Consider the following 17377-nt stretch of genomic DNA (forward strand, 5'->3'; position numbering starts at 1 on the left):
ACAGACAGACGGACAGACAGACAGAGATACAGTATATCTGCGACATAAAAACGCAACATATGCAGGCTGGAAAACATATACGCAAATGCATTATTTTTAGTTAAGTATAGTCTTGCACACTTTTGTTGTAATGAATCTAAGCAATTAAAAAGTCAAAGGTAAGCGCATGGAATCAGCTGAATTGATTTTATATTATTAGTTTGTTCATATGTATTTATAGTTTTTATAAATGAATACAGCCAAACCTTCTATGGCAGCTGAGAAGTCGACATCATGAAGAGTGAACTCAAAAATGAATGAATGGATGATTGTGAATGAATGTCATTTACAGCCATCCGCCACTAGGGGTCGCTCTCTCCTTTGTACGACACTTGAGAGCCCAGCGCCTGGTTTACGACAGAGTGGTCACTTTACGGCCACTCGTGTTTATCGGTGGTAAATAAAATCTGCGCTTCTTTCTGCTCCGAAACCGGATTATAAATTAAGGTAAGAACATCGCGTTAAGTCACTCGAGTTTAAACCAACAAGAACACCGATTGTGTTTGGTTGTTATTGCCGGTAGAGTCGGTCTGGTGACGCGTTCTTCTGCTTGCTAACTCGGGAGATAATTGGCGTTGCTGTCCGATGCGCTAATGTCGAATTAATTTACTGTTAGGGAAGAACTCTGTCAGCAACTCTTAGGTTCTCTTACACCAAATTAAGATATGTGATCGGTCTATAATCTCGTCCAGGTTTAGTTTGGCTACGGATCCTGCAGAAAGCTGTAGGAAAAACAAAACGAGCAGCCTCATTTGGTCGCAACTTCGCTTTAAAACTGGAGAGAAGGAAGAAATTCTGCAATAATTTGACTCACTGTCTAATGCAAGACATTGCGCAATTTTTAAACTAGCAGCCTGTAAATCCAGTTTGGACAGGCTCCACGGAGCCCTTTCTTTCTTTCCTTCCCAACACTGAAGCAGCTGCTGCACCTTTTGCCGAACTCTATATTTGTCCAACTCCCTAATCGCTCTTCCTGTAAGCTTAAATATAAGAGTTCATAAGGTTATTCACACTTCAGGCCAGCTCATTGACATTGCGCAATACGTCTGACGTGTGCGCACGTTTTAAATTGATTCTCTCATTTCGCGACACATCTTATTTGCATTGACAAAAGAGGATCCTGGGTGACATATTTTGCTTGTTTTCTATGCCAAATTGCACCAAAGACCCATTTTTATGCATGAAAAAACTGCCAATGTTGTCTGTAGCCGCAGTTTATCCACTGTATAGGCGACATTGAGACAGGAGTGTTTTGTCCCCTTTTTTTGACTCGTCCTTCATCTGTAGGAACAAGGACAATGCTCCGTCGAACCGCGCTTACGCTGGGGATTCGCCTGTGCTCCACTGGTGTGACCAGAGGGCCGTTGCCGGATGTTGTAAGACCCAACTCTGGTAAAATGAATGCTGCTCTGATTAGATAATGTTTGTTTGCTAATGTGTCACGTCAGGAGAAGCCCACAACCAAGTTACGCCGTTCCTTCTGACAGCCAGGCCACAATGACTGAAGCCACATTTATTTCCACGCCTTAATACTGTGTGTTGGTTCTGTTTCAGACATGCTGGAATTCCGTGAGCTTTTCTCCAAAGCTAAACACATAGCCGTCATCACAGGGGCAGGTGTGAGCGCTGAGAGCGGAGTGCCCACCTTCAGGGGGCAGAATGAGAAGTGGAGGAAATGGTTGTCACAGGTATTAAAAACACACGTGGATTTTATTTGGGACTCGGCTTAAAATCCAAATGTTTCTTTCCTCTTCGCAGGACCTGGCAACGCCAGAGGCCTTCTCTCGAACTCCATCGCGGGTCTGGGAGTTCTACCAATACAGGAGGGACGTGGCGTTGAACAAGAAGCCCAACGCCGCCCACCTGGCCATAGCGGAGTGCGAAGCCCGGCTGAGGAAGCAGGGACGCTCGGTGGTCGTCATCACGCAGTGCATCGATGACCTTCACCATCAGGCCGGGTCGAAACACGTGCTCAGAGTTCACGGTGACCGGGCGATTATTTCATCCAACACAAATATGGTCGAATAGATCCAGTCCTAATAATGATATGGAAGAAATGATCTCTCATCCAAAAGTTTGATATGCTCTGATGAAACGGATCGCTTCTTAGAACATTGTTTATTTCTTTGTTCTATATTTTACAGTCAAGCAAAATAAGCGTCTCACTGTGTTTTGCTCATTTCTAACCAGTTATTTACGGTTTTATTTGAGTGAAATGTGCATTGCCGACATGTTGTGAAGCGCCTAAACAGCTGTGGTGTCGGTGTGTGTCTGCAGGCAGTCTGATGGAGACGCGCTGTTTGAGCTGCGGGGACGTTGCCGTCAACAAGCGCAACCCCATATGTCCCTCCCTGATGGGCAAAGGGTAAAAAGCAGCCCCTCGGGAGTAAACACACACTGATAAACACGCAGGATTCGTGTCCTGGTGCCTTTGGTTTGCCCTCCGTGCACTGTGTAACCCACGGTGTTTGTTTTTGATGTACAGTGCACCTGACCCAGATGTTGCTGATGCCCACATTCCCGTGGACAAACTGCCAAGGTGGGATTACTCGATGTTCACAACATCTCTGAGCCTTTTTTAAGCCCCACATTAGACAGTAAACACGACTTAGATGCGTTCTGCAGGGCAGCAGTGGATTAAATCACCCGTCTGAGTCCGAGGAGATTTACTGCACTGCGTTTTATTTGAATCTGCCACTGACAGAGTTTTCAAAAGTAAAAATATTTGGAGTTGTGTTTCATTTAGCAGCACATCATGATTAAATTAAGGAGCAAGCCTCAGCGCTTTGGGCAAGTTTAAGTGTATTGATGCTGTCCTGCTAGCAAGAGTTGGGTTAACCTGACTGGATCTGAACGTCTGCTGAACCTATTGTGTGGTTCTGATCAGAGTACTGACAGTTCACTACTCTTTCACCTGTTTCAACTATTATAAATACGGTTTTACACAGTATATGTGGCAAACGGATCCCTCACTAAATTACAATCTGAATGGAATCGAGATTTTTGACACTCAAAGTAGTTTGATGAAGCTTTTTTAAAATTTCATGTAACGTAAATGTGTAAATAAGTATTTTCTCACTGTGGTTTGAAGCTAATTTGAGATTTGAGTGATTCCACCTGGATCTCGTGCCACCGAGGTGAAAATGATATATTTTTTAAAAAATATAAAAACAGAAACTGTTTTTGGCTGGAGTTTCTCCAGAGAATCCTCAGAGATAGATAATATTTCCAAGAATATTGAATGGAAGGTTTAAATCGCTGCTGTGAGTGGGTCATACCGACGCTGTCCACGTGGTGGCGCTAGTGTGCTTCGAACCTCCCGGTTTTCTTTTTTGAGCAAAACTTGCTCTCAGATTTTCACCCTGAAAAACTTCAATATGTGAGTGTTAATGGAAATGTTCACATTGAACCGCAGCACCGCCAAAATAAATTGCACTGTGAGCAGGAATACGGAGAGTTGTGGAGCCATTTTTGAAATGGTCGGAGCTTATTTAGGAAGGATGTAATTCAATACCGGCGTGCTGTTTTTCCTGCTGCTCTTAAGGTGTGACAAGAGCGATTGCAACGGTCTGCTGAGGCCCAACATGGTATTTTTTGGAGAAACCCTGGACTCTCACATCCTGACCAAAGTGGAAAAAGAGATGGAAGTCTGTGACCTTTGCCTTGTGGTGGGTTCCCAAATGCATATCACGCTGTTCTCTTTTTTTTCAATCAAGCATTTTCCAAGTTTTCATGGGCTCCCTGTTAACTTGCAGGTGGGCACCTCCTCCATCGTTTACCCAGCAGCCATGTTCGGCCCCCTGATTGCCTCCAGGGGCGTTCCAGTGGCAGAATTCAACACGAAAACAACCCCCAAAACAGAATACTTCACGTGAGTCAGCCGAGAACCTCCAGCTGGTTTAAAAAAAGAAAGAAAGTTGCAAGTCAAAAGCCAGTGTGGCGTCATCCACTCTAAACTTCCGTGTGATGTTCCCCAGGCACCATTTCCAGGGTCCATGCGGAACTACGCTACCTCCAGCTTTGGCGCAGCATGAGTCAGAGTTCATGTAGAAGGTCCAGAACATCCGTACAAACAGCAACCAATGAATTAATCCAGCGCAGTCAAAGCCAGATGGGGGGGGGGGGGGGGTGATTGACGGCATTCGTTCATTTTCCCAGAATGCCTCATAATCACTTTAGCGGTTGATGTTTTGAGGGCTACAGAATGCTGCTTAATACTTGAATATACAGGAAATGGGATATTTAGTTTCATATCTGTCGTTCTGCTCGTTAGAAAAATAAATGCACTATGTATGTAATTATTTTCCATAGGAAAAAAAAAACCCTCTTTGCTGTTCTTTATATCAGATGCATATTGAGGTGCTGATCAGACTTCTATTTTTCAGTTTCTCTGCAGTCAAACTTTACACTAATGCATATTATTAACTATGCTAGCTGACAATATTTTGTACTTTCTTACTCGGAGCTATATCATCATCTCGTGCCTTTAAAAACTTTATACAGCGTCGACCAAACGTTGAGTCTCGGCTGCGAATGACCTGATGTTACAAAGTGAGATGAGACTCGGTGGAGTGTTAACGTTACATTCATGGAATAATATCAGAATGCATTTTTATAAATTTCATTGAATGGTTGCATTGTTCAGGGTTGGTTTTTTTTACATTGAATCTTTTGCATTTCTTTTTATTCTATAAAATATACCAATGTAATCATAACTATTAAAACACCAAATGTATGTTTCAGGCTCTCTTGTGTTATTCATGGGAATATAGCTACAATAATGCTGCTGAAGGTGTCCAAAAGCCCCCTGGTGCAGCCCTGAAAGGCATATTTCCAAAGGAAAAAGTCAGAAACCGCAGAAGATGCCAGAAACGTCCTTCAGCCTTTTCTTCTTGTCCTTTAAAGTGTGACAAACGGCTCTGTGGTCTCTTGTTAATGGAGCAGCGAAACACAATTAAGTCATTGAGTGGAAATGAAGGTAGGAGTCGTTTAAGTGAGCGCTGGAGGTCGTGTTCCTGGGAAAAACTTCGGATAACTCGATAAAGAAAGCAGAGGCTTCCACGCGTGGTTGAGCTAAGGTTAATCTTTCGAACTGCAGCCTTCAGCAGGTGTTTGCTTAAAGAGCTTTTAGTTGGGATTCATTGACTTTCCAGGAGCTGATGGGAAAAGCTATGAAGAGTCACAGCTGTAAAGGACAAGTATTGGTATTCTCTCATGTGGCAGCGGTGCCTCCCCACTCATACCGCTCAACAATTAGCATCCAAATCAGATCCTCCCGTCTGCTGCGTCTCCACCTGTTGATGTTAAACCATCATCATCTCTCTGATTACATTTCCTCATTTCCTCCTCTTAACCACCTCCTCCCCCAAATGGACATTATGTCCTATTGCTCCTATTTGTCAGGTGGAAACCTTCATGGAATATTGGCCCTTTTATTCAGAGGGAATGTGAATAATTTCGGCTGCAGCTTCGACACTTGCTGACGCTCGTTTTCCTGATGTGGGACGATAAACGACGCGTCTGCAGACCTTTCTGGATGTCACCAGCGATGGCGTCAGCACGGAACATGACAGCGGCGACGCCGTGTTCTTATTGGTTCATTTTGATTCAATAACATTTATATACGGGACACTTTCCAGTGTGTCGCTTAAATTATTCAACATCATCTGGGTTAGGGTTGAATCATTTAGAAGTCTTGGAGGTTATTGGCTCTGTATGTTAAGCATAATAACATTTTGTCAAAACGCGTGGAGCTCCTGTCAAGGCGGACGCCTCCGGGGCTTCGCTCGCTGCAGCGGCGCCACGATGAACTTCCACTCGGATCTCTGAGTGGAAGTGGGAGGATTCCTCAGACGTGTGGGGCTTCAGGAGCCGAGATTTGGGAGGGTCGAAGGTCACCTGAGAGCAGCAGAGGCCGGGGCCACGTCTCTCACACGCATGTAAAATGTCAGGTTGAGTCAAACTCAGCCACGTCCTCCTCCGTCTCACGGTGTCTCGCTTCAGCAGGGATGGATCCCGAGGTAAAACCAGAGGAAATAGTGACCTCTTTGTTACTTTCAACGTCCACTTTTGGATGATTTCTCGAAGAAGGAAGCTCAGCAGCTCTGCCATGAGAGGCAGCAACAAACAAGATGGCTCCATAAACAGGCTGAGGTGTCCTCCCGTCTCCCTGCCGCTGCTGCTGCTGCTTCTAGGTAGCCTGATGGGGAGGGAGTTGTTGTTAAGACGGGGGCTCAGGTGCAAACTAATCTGCTCTAACTCTGCAGTAATTAGTATCAAAGCCGCTTGACCATTTTTCCTTCCCCCCAGTTATTGATCACTGGCCCCGCCTCAGACAAGTAGCTCCTATAAGAGCGGCGCTGCGGGCCGGAGGGAGAGGAAGAGGAAGCTGTCCCCGCTCTGCCTGCACATGCTTGTTTGTGTCTTTAAGATCTCATCCATTATGGCGTCTTTGGCGTGTTTTGTTTTGGTCCCGGGATGAATTCTTTATAGCTGACCGCCTCTGAACCGCTCAGCGTGCTTTAGGTTGGTATTTTAGCATCAGGACAGATGTGTCCATAGGCTCTCTGCGCCTGTCTCTCATCCCTGCAACGCCTCTTTTTTTTTGTTTCATCCCATTTCGGTGTGGATTAGACTGCACATGGCTTCCAGAGCAACACGATGGCTCACTTAAAGAAACACACGCCTGCCCCACATGTTGACAAGTTGAGAAAGCAAAGCAGGTGCAGATGTTGGTAATCTTTGTGCTGCTGACAGGACGGGCCTAAAGGTACATGGACTGTGTTTGTACAGCACTTCTCCCACTGCTTAAAGGGCTTTACATTTCCTGTTCACACCGATGGCAGAATAACCCAACGGGATCTAGGAATAGAAGCATTCATGCACTGAAGATGCCTGTTGGTGAGGTCCTGGACACCTCAACATGTAGCCTTCAGGGCTCTGGGATCCCTTCAATGACCTTCCATCACAAGAGTGACCACCTGAGCTTGTCATGAATATGAAGATACAACATTCTACGACGACACCCTAAATGACAGCAGTGTTGGTTCTAACTCTCCTGGGTTGGCAATTTCAGGCCCATTCGACAGGCTCCACCAAAAAGCAAGAGTCATCACGAGCACATGACCTTTTCCTCCACCCAGTCCGACTGTGATTCGCTGTGTCCCCCCCTCAGCTTTTTATTTAGCAGCAGCAATCTCATTACAACAGGTAGAACCAGCAGACATTAAGCTGTAAAACGTTCTAATGCCCCGGCGGAACTAACTCCAGGGCCAAGGTGGCCACTGGCACCGAAACTGAGCCGCACACGTGAAGCTTTGGGAGACGGCCTCGGTGGGAGGAGACGAGGCACATGGACTGGATGCAAACGGGCAGACACGCCCGCTCACACACCTCCCAGATTACTCAAACTATCAGGTGCTTTAAGAGGATTTCGCTCTGTGTGTGTGTGTGTGTGTGTGTGTGTGTGTGTGTGTGTGTGTGTGTGTGTGTGTGTTGGGGGGGTCTGCACTTGAATCTCTTGCACCTGATGGCCATTGATCCAGTGTAAGCTCACATACAGGAGTGGGTGACCTTGCTTTCGCTATTATTTTGCATGAACGTGTTTTATTCTGCTGTCCTGTCCTGCCAAAAAAAGACAGTTTTTCTATCAGCACCTTATTAAAGAGGAGCAAATGTAAAGGGGAGGAATCCTTCGCTCTCTTTGCACAATAATCCTCGTCCGTCCGCGGCTGACATAAATGTCTGTCAGCCGCTGAGCTTATTAGCAATGCTGATGCGAGCGGGAGATTGGGAGGGTGGCGTCGTCTGTGATAAGCAAAAGGTTGCAATCAGCCAGCTGTCGCGAGAAAACAGGACGCCGTCGCCCGTACCCCTTTAAGGCAGTCGCTGCTCTTTGCAACCAATATTTGAGAGGGCTAAAACAGTGTTCAGAGGCAATTTTCTCTAAATTACTGCGGAAAATCAAGCGTTTACTCTGTCCTCCAGTTAAGAATCTAAAATTGATTTTTGACACCAAATATTGACTTTTAACCAAGATCGTTTTGACCCAGGGTTTTTCTTCTTGCAGGTCTAACATGTTTTAACCTGTCAGGGAAGTGATTGGAATCGAAATAACTGGGAAGCCGGGGGTTCCTCCTGCTGGAGTCCCTCTGAGATCACAAAACCTGAACGTCTTCATCTGGAAAAAACTGTTCCTCCCACATCACACACGTGTTTGAAGTGTCTGGAGCTGCTCGCCGACCTTGGGTGATCCAGCAGACGACTGTTTGAATGGAGGTTACAGATGTGTTTTGGAGGTGGAGGTTGGGGGGGGGCGGTCTGTGTCAAATGAAGGATGCACTCGCTGATTTTGTTGATTTGATAATCACAGTTCCAGTCTTGACAAATGGACTTCTACTGGTTTTCTCTCCCAGGCCCAATTCGGACTCATTCCTCTTGACTTTGTGTGAGTAATAGCTGGCTCATGGTCACGTTTGATTTATACCTCGTGTGCTTTTTTTCATAAATAAGAGCGCATACGCATTTATCACCATTACTGGAGGGGCAGTGTGGGCGTGAAGCTCGTGCCACATGCACCTCAAATTTCCACAAACTGGGGCAGGAAAGCACCTGACGATGTGGAAAAGGTGTATTTTTTGCTCTTATTTCCCTCCCTGACACATTTTAATTAAGGCTGACATCAGCTAATTCACAACATGCGCTGCGAGGCCCTCTTGGGCCCGGCCTGGTTCTTTCATTTGCTGGTGTTGAGCCAACGTGTCTGTGATTACAAGAGCAGCAGAGCTACACATCTGAACGCTGGTGGGACTTGCCCGGTGCTGAGCTATCATTACAGATGAGCACATGGTGACAGCGAATGTAAAGCACCATTTAAATGGAGGCAGCATGTCTGAACGCTCTTTTCTATATGCTGCTTTTGTATGAACACATCCTGGACCAAAGCCGTGATGCATAAACCCCCGCTTGCGGAATTAAAGGCCGCACGGATCTATTTCAAGGAGCCCGCGAAGAGGGAGACACGGTGTCTCGCCGCCCGCCCGACGAGCGACGCGATTATTTTGAAACATGAAACACTCACAAGCATCTTTCATGTGTGGCGGATCGGCTGTTTGGAGAGTAGCGGTGCGACTGACATGCGGCCGAGGAGATCTGGTTCGCTCAAGGGAGCTCCGACGGTTGAGTCATCAAGCTGTTATCGCAATTTTTCCAAATTTCCAAACACAAACAGACAGGCGGAGGGGGAGGATGGGAAAGGAGCTCTCTTTTTTTCCGCAGCAAATAGGCGGCCGTCTCCTTGTCCAGTGTCCTTGGATGGGAGCTTTGTGGCATGAACTCCCATAAGACCTTGCTTTGTTCTCAGAAGATGAGGGCTCATGGAACGCGACGTGCACCAGGAGAGCCCAGGGAATAACGCCCTGTCTCGCCCCAGAGTCCATCCGCCCCTGTTCCACCGCTAACAAACAGGCCACGGCGACTGTCAATCAGCCGTGTTCAGAGCAAGTACACGTCTGCGTGCGCTGATACACAAAATGGCAGCATGAATGTCAGATTAGCATGGAGGCTGACATTTGCATCAAATGCAATGTGTGATGACTTTTCAGAATTTAAAAAAAAAAAGGCAATCAGCACTCTGATTATTGTGATTAATTAGGATACACGTGGAAATACTGAGGGCGACGACAGGCAATCCATTCCAGATTAATTACACTCTGGTCAACAGACTGCAAATGACTGCTGGGCTTGTTTCTTTTCATGCTCTTCGGTCCAGGGCGCAGCGCCGTGAATGTTTTTGTGGACCTTATAGATAAGACCGAGCCTTCACAGAGAGACAACTTGTCCTAGATCTGGTGTCCCGTATCGTGTTCTCAGAGGAGTGGGGGGAGATAATGGAAGAGCAGGATGGGCAGTCGGTAACAGAGCAGAAGGTAAGGGTGAGGTGAATTATTTAGAGGGACGGCCGAGGAATAAAATCACATTTGCAGGGATTATTAACCGATTCCGGTTCGTCGGCATGCAACAAAACTGCTGCGTTTAAAACCCTCCTCAATGATCGTTGGTTTATCTTCAGAAGATGTCAGCAGCAAATTTTACAGAGGAGAACTGGAGGGAGGCTAAATAGGCCTACTGGCCCCAAATGTCTCTGGAGGTTCTTCCAGCTTCCATAAAAGACAATTAAACAGCTGTCCAGCATCCGCGGACATGATGTGTTTGCATACATTAATTGCTGTATAGTCAGACCCCTCCTCCACACCAAATATTTACGCTTCCATTTTGACACCTTTCTCCATTTCAGCTGCCAGGCGGCGCATCACTCAGGGAAAGCTAACAGCAGTGACAGTATACGGAGCCAGGGGAGGCAGGCACAAGCCACGTCCGTGTCCTGGTGGAGCGGCGGACTTTTGGCGTCCATCTGTCACTTTCTTACACCCTCCCTGTTGCTGCCAGGTCAAGGCGGCAGCGGCCTGTGACGGATGACTAATCCCCCACTTGGTAATGAATGAGACACCACCCTCTGAATGCCAAGAGGGTGCCGATGGTGAAGGTGGCAGCAGAGGAATCATGATGGATGGGTTTGTGCCAGTAGGATATCCCTGGTCGGTGCCAGGCTAAAGTGTGACAGCAGCTGGGTGGGGGAGAATTCTAATGACAACTATGTCGTGTGTGTGCGTGTGTGTGTGTGTGTGTGTGTGTGTGTGTGTGGAGGGGCTTAAATGACCTCACATATGTTAAGATTTAAACGTGAAGGGAACGTCTGCGTGGGGGGAAAGAGCGGGATGATGAAGACTCTTCCATAAGAGAGAGCGAGGCAGAGGCTCACACCAGCCACATCTATTGACTGCGAGCAGCTGAGACCTGTCTTATCTTCACCTCATAATGCGCAGGCGTGATCCTATCTGAGCCCCGCAAAAAAAGCTTTTGCCGTCGGAACCAGACGCTGTGCGCGCTGCTCCTCGCGTTGCGCTCCAACGAAAAGATTTGATTTTTTTTTTTTTTTTTAAATACCGCGATTATTAACGAGGGGAGGAGAGGAAGGGAAGCATGGCGGGCTCGGTGGTGGCTGATCTTTCTGGACAAGACTCATCAACCTGTGGATAGTGTGGACTGCGCCTTGTGGCCACCGGCCAGTCTGGGCTGTGCGGATCGCCGTGCCTGCCTCCAGGCTGCCCGTGCGCGTCTTCCACCGCTGGCTCCGGTGTGCGTCAGAGCGGGATACGGCTCGACCGAAGCTGCGAGCAGGTGTTCAGTTTATGAATGGCACTGACATGGAGGAAATATCGTTTCAGAAAGTCAAAACCAGGCGGAAGAGAAGTCACTGTCCATCGGGCGTCCCCCTGACCACCATCGTCTGCGAGGACGAGTTCGACTGCAAGGAGTTGGAGTCCCTGTTCCAGAACTACAACCTGAAACTGGAGCAGACGTCCACACTCAAAGCCCTGGCCGTCCTCATCTCCATGTCCGCCGCGCTGGCCGTGGTGGAGTTGCTGTCCGGCCCCAGCCTCACCATCTCCAAGGGGTCCCATCCGGTGCACTGTGTCATCTTCCTCTCCCTCTTCATCGTAACTAATGTCAAGTACCTGCAAGTGACTCAGCTCCAACAGATCGTCAACCTGACGCTGCTCTTCGGCTTCACTTTCTCTTTCCTCTGCTGCCCCTTCTCCCTGGGCGCGATGGGGCTGGATCCGCCGACGTCCCCGGAACAAGGCATGTGGCAGCTCATCCTGGTCACATTCGTCGCCTATGCGCTCCTGCCTGTGCGGACGGTCCTGGCCGTGGTGTTGGGAATCATGGTGTCCATCTCGCACTTGATAGTGACAGCCAGCTCTGTCACAGTGAAAACGCAGAAACTGTGGAGAACGGTACGTATAGCTTTTACTGTTGCATAAACATCTTTATTACCCAGCATTTAGCCTCCTCTGCTTCCTCTATATATTAGAATACACGCTGTGGCTATAGACGAACCGAAATGAAACAAAAGTCAGTTCACAACCACCGACAGCGACTATATAATGTATAGTCATATACATATTTGCCAGAGGGAGGGATCATGTCAGGTGAAGTCACAGGGATGATTTTTTAATAAGTGGGATCGAGCACAGCTCACTGTTCATGGCTGTTTCTCTGCGGATGTGATTCAGCCTCAAAGGTGTTGCCAAAGGGAATGAAGAGCTGGAGTGACATCCTGCCAGCAACAGAAGTAGGGCAAACAGAGGGGCCAGCACACACACACACACACACACACACACACACACACACACACACACACACACACCAAAATGCCACTTTCACCGTAATATCCTTCAGAAGACCCAATCAAACACGTCATTTTTCATCAGCTGCAGCAGAAAGTTGTTTATATGTATGTTGACCATTTATATGTGGCAATGAAACTCACATGCACAAGGATACACACACACACTCACACTCTCACACGCACGCAGAGTCAAATCAAATGGAACATTTCGCAGCATATGACATGAAGATTGTGCCTTTCTCAGGCAGAAAAATTGGGACGCGGCGAGTTCATCATACCCTCGGAGGATGACAGCGTATTCACTCGGGGGGAAGTGTGTATATGTGTGTGTGTGTGTGTTGGTGGGGGGGGTGTTTTCCCACACGTAAGCAATGAGATACCTGCGTGGCCCTGTGAAGGACAGAGTTAGCTGGACTACCCGAGATAGCTAATCCATTAAGCTAGGAGATGAGCTGTGAGGCCTGACCCTGCACAGGCCAGGCTCTCACCCCCCCATCCGCCCACCCAGGTCCCAGACTACTGTACGTCTCTGTCTACCTGAATATCTTATTACTGAGGAGAGTGCTGTGTGAAGACGAGGAAGCAGCTGGGAGAAATCTCTGCTTATCAGCCGTGATTCCTTTATTTGCAGTCTGAGGTGACCAGTATAACAATTGATGAACTGTGTCCTATTTTACGCAAAGATTGATATTTATAATTAAAATATGGGGAAAAGCGATGTTTATGAGTCAAAGACTTTAAGGTAGCTGCTGTATTTGTTTGAAAAAGAGTCACTTTGTGGACAGAAAATCTCGCCATCTTAAGGAAAATTGGCGTGTTCACCACGCACAGGCAGAGGTGTGAGTGTTTTACACCATTCGGTTAAAAAAGCAACCACGTCTTACTTCCTGGAAGCCGCAAAGTAACTTGAACACTGTTTGAACGCGTCTGCCAACGCTCCCGCCAAGCACACACAGCCAAGAGGAGTCTTTTTAAGGCGATCCATTATTCATTAGGTTGGGAATCGTGCCCGTCACTGGCAACAGGAGTTTGTTGAATATGAGGAGGTGTATCGGTGTATTTATGAAGCTCACTCATGCAGCAAATGCCCTAAAATCACACTATTATCAGTTTGGCGTCTCCTACCATGGAATAGTTGTTACTTGCAGGACCTTGCTGAGATTGTGTCGCCATCTCACAGCTCGACGACAGCAGTCGAGCAGGAGGGAAAAAAAATCACGCAATTTTTTTTTTGTCCTGAACAAGGTTGAAGCAGCCAGGCGGCTGTGATGGATGAACTGGAGCAAAGTGTCAGAGAAGCCCTAATGTCACACGCACAGAAATTGTACGGGCCGAGGTGCATCGCCACGGTTCCGCCATGTGGGAGAAATGTATTCATTCCAGTTTGGGGGGAAAAAAAGATGGGACTTGGATACTCGCTGAGACTCACTTCGATGTGCGTTTTCCAAATTTTACCCAGCTTAGAGGCATTTTAAGCACCATGACATTCAAAATGTTAAGACTTGCAGATTAAATACGAATAGCCGCTAATGCAAATTAGCAACCCTGCTAACTGTGGTTCTGTTGTGCATCAAACAAATGCATTCTATCCAAAAGGATAAAGTTTGAGCTTCATTGTAGTTATATATACAATATATTATATATTGTAGTTTCATGTATTCATGGTAAACGGTGCATCTCTATTGGGCAAGAATTGAAACTGAGCCTTTTATGACACATCCTGCTGCACCTGTCTTTAAAGACCCCGCTAATATGGTCTATTTTCTGTGTTTTTTTTCCCGTTTACAGTTGGTTGCCAACACGGTGCTGTTCACCAGTGTCAACCTGTCGGGGCTGTTTGTGCGCATCCTGACGGAGCGAGCCCAGAGGAAAGCCTTCCTGCAGGCCCGCAACTGCATCGAGGAGAGGCTCCGCATGGAGGACGAGAACGAGAAGCAGGTGAGAGCGCCCACAGGTACACACCCCAGTAAATCTGATCCCCCCCCCACCCCCACCACCAACACGGTGAGTCAGTTCTGTTAGATTTCATACCTTTACGTCTGGCACATTTATTACTGTTTCTAGCACTTTATCTTATGATGGATTTGACTTGAGGAATACATTTTAAATATTACTTTGCCTTTTCTCCTCTTCAAAACACACACACACACACACACACACACACACACACACACACACACACACACACAGGAGCGCCTGCTAATGAGTCTGTTGCCCAGGAACGTAGCTATGGAGATGAAAGAGGATTTCCTGAAGCCTCCCGAAAGGATCTTTCACAAAATTTACATCCAGCGCCACGACAATGTCAGGTAGGATCTATACCATCTTATAGTTTGTTTATCTACAGAATAACTTCCGTTAGCTCTTCCGTTAAAGATGCTAGCTTCTGAAAAGTGCAGCTGATTTATGACTTGTTGCTTATTTTTAAAACGTGTTTGCATGAACTGTATTTGTTCGCAGCACTTATGCTCAAACGCGGCCGGCGGCTCCGAGCTGCCGACGTGTTGGCCGTCACATTGACAGGCTCCAGGGGAAAGAAAGGCTTTTAGTTAGGGATGGAAGCGGAGAGGCTTAGCTCGGAGGAGACTCCGCTGGCACTTTGCAGCATCCTGCACGGTTGCCAGGCTGCTCAACAGGAGCACCGACTTCTTATCCAAAAGATCAGAACGTGTGTTTCCAGGTTGTGGCTACACCCAGGTGTTTAATCGGGCTGCATCCCTCGCGCTTTTCCACTACCTTCTTCCATGTGTGCCTGGGAAAAGAAAAGAAACCAGCTCAGTAAATGTCTTTCCTGCCTTCCATTCATCTCCTCCTCCTCCTCCTGCCTTCTTCCTCTTTTTTTTTCTGTCCTGGCTTCCGACCTGCATTGAGGGGGAAAATGGCAATATCACAAACTGAAATTTTCCAGCATTCTAGTTTTGAATGACTAACAACACTAAAATGTGTGACTGGAGAATTCTGTCTGCCTGCTGTGGTGTTGTTATTCTATTATACATGTTGCAAAAATGAGTTAAACTTTGTTAAAGTGATCAGGCAAGTTAAAAAAAAACAAAGGTTCCTGCAGCTGCAGCCGGCCCCGGCTGACTGTATCACCCTTCATCATTCATTTATCCCTTCGCCAATCTGTGATATTCCAAGCTCTCCTCGTCCTTACCTACCTTTTAATCAGCCTTTTTCACCCCGTTGTTACATCTTCAACACATTCCAGCCTTCCCTCATTTCCTCTCCCGCTCGTCTTCTCTTCCTCTCCACTCGGGAGCGTCAAGGAGGCTCGAGGAGGAGAGTTTGTTCAGCTCAGGGATTAAGTTGCTACAGGGTATTAAATGCAATGGAGACTAAATTCTCGTTGCATAACAGCATGTGTGTATGTGCGTGTGTGTGTGTGTGTGTTGTGTGTGTGTGGGTGCCAGATAAATATGGACACGTCCCAGCGGACTTCTGCTGATTGCTTTCATGCGTTGGACTCCTGCAGATACAGGCCACTCTGAGGCTGATCCTGACCGGATAAAACATGGTTGCTTATGATTTCTGTGATTAGGAAGAAACACAGCAGCTCCGGCTGTGAGGTTTTTGTCGACAGCCACAATATTTATAGTAAATATGTGGGATACTGACATCAGCTTACATTAGGTTGAGATGTAATACAGTAAATAGTATCAAGAATTCATGTCAGCATGGTAATTTACCTCCACAGAACGTCTGTTTCCGCACAAGTGGGGAAAAAGGCGCAGCAATGGCTGAAATGAGCATAAATGGGGGAATATTTCCTCCTGGAATATTTGTCAATAGTGTGTAAATAATAGACGAGGCTGCGAAGGCTGTGTAATCAGACGATATCTGACAAGGTCTCGTTACCGCGGGGATGGAGGAACCGTTTGCACTGCCTGTTGTAGAAACATCCTGGAAGTTCCCTCAGTTTGGAATCAGCTTTTCCATGTTTCAATTGGCTGAGTTGCTCTTGAATGTGTCGCTGTTTGTTCTCATTCACACAATTCCAGATGATCTCTGCTTCCTGCCTCCGTGTCCGACACTTGCATCGCCGCAACCCAGCGGCGAACTCTGCCTGTTAGGCGTCGCACAAACGTTTGAATCTGAATTCAGCGAGTTCAGATTTGCATAATCCGTTTACTGACAGCAGAAGCGACCATCTCGCTGCGGCTGCCGGCTGATAACGGCCGTCTGCACAGTCGCGGCAGCCTCAGCATCCCTTTTTAAGGTTTCTTTTGAGAACGCTAACATTGAGATCAAATGACGTGGATGTATTGTGACGGCCACTCTCCATGAAGGCAGCTTTCAGAGGATTTTACAGTAGGCACGTCAAGGGATGCGGCGGCTGGACAGACAGCTAAAATAATGTCTCAACAGGAATAAAAGGAAGGAATTCCAGAATGAGCAGCACATTCTTTAATGGTTATAAATTGAATAGCTGGCTCATTATTTTATTGATGAGCCAAAATGAGGCAGGTCAGCAGGGTGTCAGGCTGTTTAAACACATAGGAAGCTCGAGGAGTTGGTGTGTTAGCACCTTTATTGCCCTCACATCAGCACTACCTATATACGTCTCCAATGCCTCTCCATGTAACGGCACATATATGGAAGTACCTGAGCCCAGTGGTTTGAATTCCCACGTTGGGTAAATGCACAGTTAAGATGCTCTGACCGCATCTACGTCAGGAAATATACATCAGACATATAACGTTGAACTATTGCTGCACTTAACGACTCTGTAGCTCCTCTGCCACAGATGGTCAGGCATCATATCGTCGAACCGCTTCCAACGGTTGCTGCGGCGTCTGCGAGGAAACCAGACGACATTTAGCAGCTCCGTAGTTGAGCTGTCACGTTGTGAGAAGGAGCCCACATGCAGTCAGCAGTCAGGCCGTCAGCGAGAGGCCTGCAGACACGGTCGGGACTGTTAGAACTGATGACTCATCCCTTTCACACCCTCCAGCTTCGCCCAGAAAATGTGGATGCACGCTTTTGTATTCTCCCCTTCAAAGTTCGCACCAAAGTTCATGTTTTTAAAGGCCACATAAATTCCGACAGGGTGGGCTAACTAGTTTCCGCTGTGGAGATGTTGATATG

General features: G+C 47.1%; 2 protein-coding genes across 3 annotated transcripts in view; both read left to right on the forward strand.

Annotated features, from left to right (window-relative positions):
- Nucleotides 1-338: 338 nt before the first annotated feature.
- Nucleotides 339-4774, forward strand: LOC130538641 (NAD-dependent protein deacylase sirtuin-5, mitochondrial-like). Of its 2 annotated transcripts, none has more exons than XM_057056456.1 (9): nt 339-486; nt 1327-1431; nt 1594-1727; nt 1798-2023; nt 2317-2404; nt 2525-2578; nt 3584-3707; nt 3795-3910; nt 4017-4774. In XM_057056456.1, the coding sequence occupies exons 2-9, from the start codon at nt 1338-1340 to the stop codon at nt 4087-4089; spliced, it is 909 nt and encodes a 302-aa protein (XP_056912436.1). In that variant the 5' UTR covers nt 339-486; nt 1327-1337; the 3' UTR covers nt 4090-4774. The 2 variants fall into 2 exon arrangements, with proteins under 2 accessions (XP_056912436.1, XP_056912437.1); XM_057056457.1 differs by having other exon boundaries at nt 413-486; nt 1270-1431.
- Nucleotides 4775-10845: 6071 nt separating this feature from the next.
- adcy1a (adenylate cyclase 1a) overlaps nt 10846-17377 on the forward strand; it is a 21669-nt gene continuing 15137 nt past the window's right edge. The window contains 3 exon segments of the mRNA XM_057056513.1: nt 10846-11897; nt 14081-14230; nt 14483-14601. Coding sequence (XP_056912493.1) covers nt 11289-11897; nt 14081-14230; nt 14483-14601 — 878 coding nt within the window. The 5' untranslated portion in view covers nt 10846-11288.

The sequence above is a fragment of the Takifugu flavidus genome, chromosome 15 (assembly GCF_003711565.1).
Source record: "Takifugu flavidus isolate HTHZ2018 chromosome 15, ASM371156v2, whole genome shotgun sequence".
Taxonomy (NCBI): Eukaryota; Metazoa; Chordata; class Actinopteri; order Tetraodontiformes; family Tetraodontidae; genus Takifugu; species Takifugu flavidus.

What these genes read in the sequence shown, in the direction of transcription:
- LOC130538641 (XM_057056456.1), top strand. Translation starts at nt 1,338, where the DNA reads ATGCTCCGTCGAACCGCGCTTACGCTGGGGATTCGCCTGTGCTCCACT. An exon ending in CCCGTGGACAAACTGCCAAG is followed by an intron (nt 2,579 to 3,583) that starts GTGGGATTACTC and finishes GCTGCTCTTAAG; the next exon opens with GTGTGACAAGAGCGATTGCA. An exon ending in TCTGTGACCTTTGCCTTGTG is followed by an intron (nt 3,708 to 3,794) that starts GTGGGTTCCCAA and finishes GTTAACTTGCAG; the next exon opens with GTGGGCACCTCCTCCATCGT.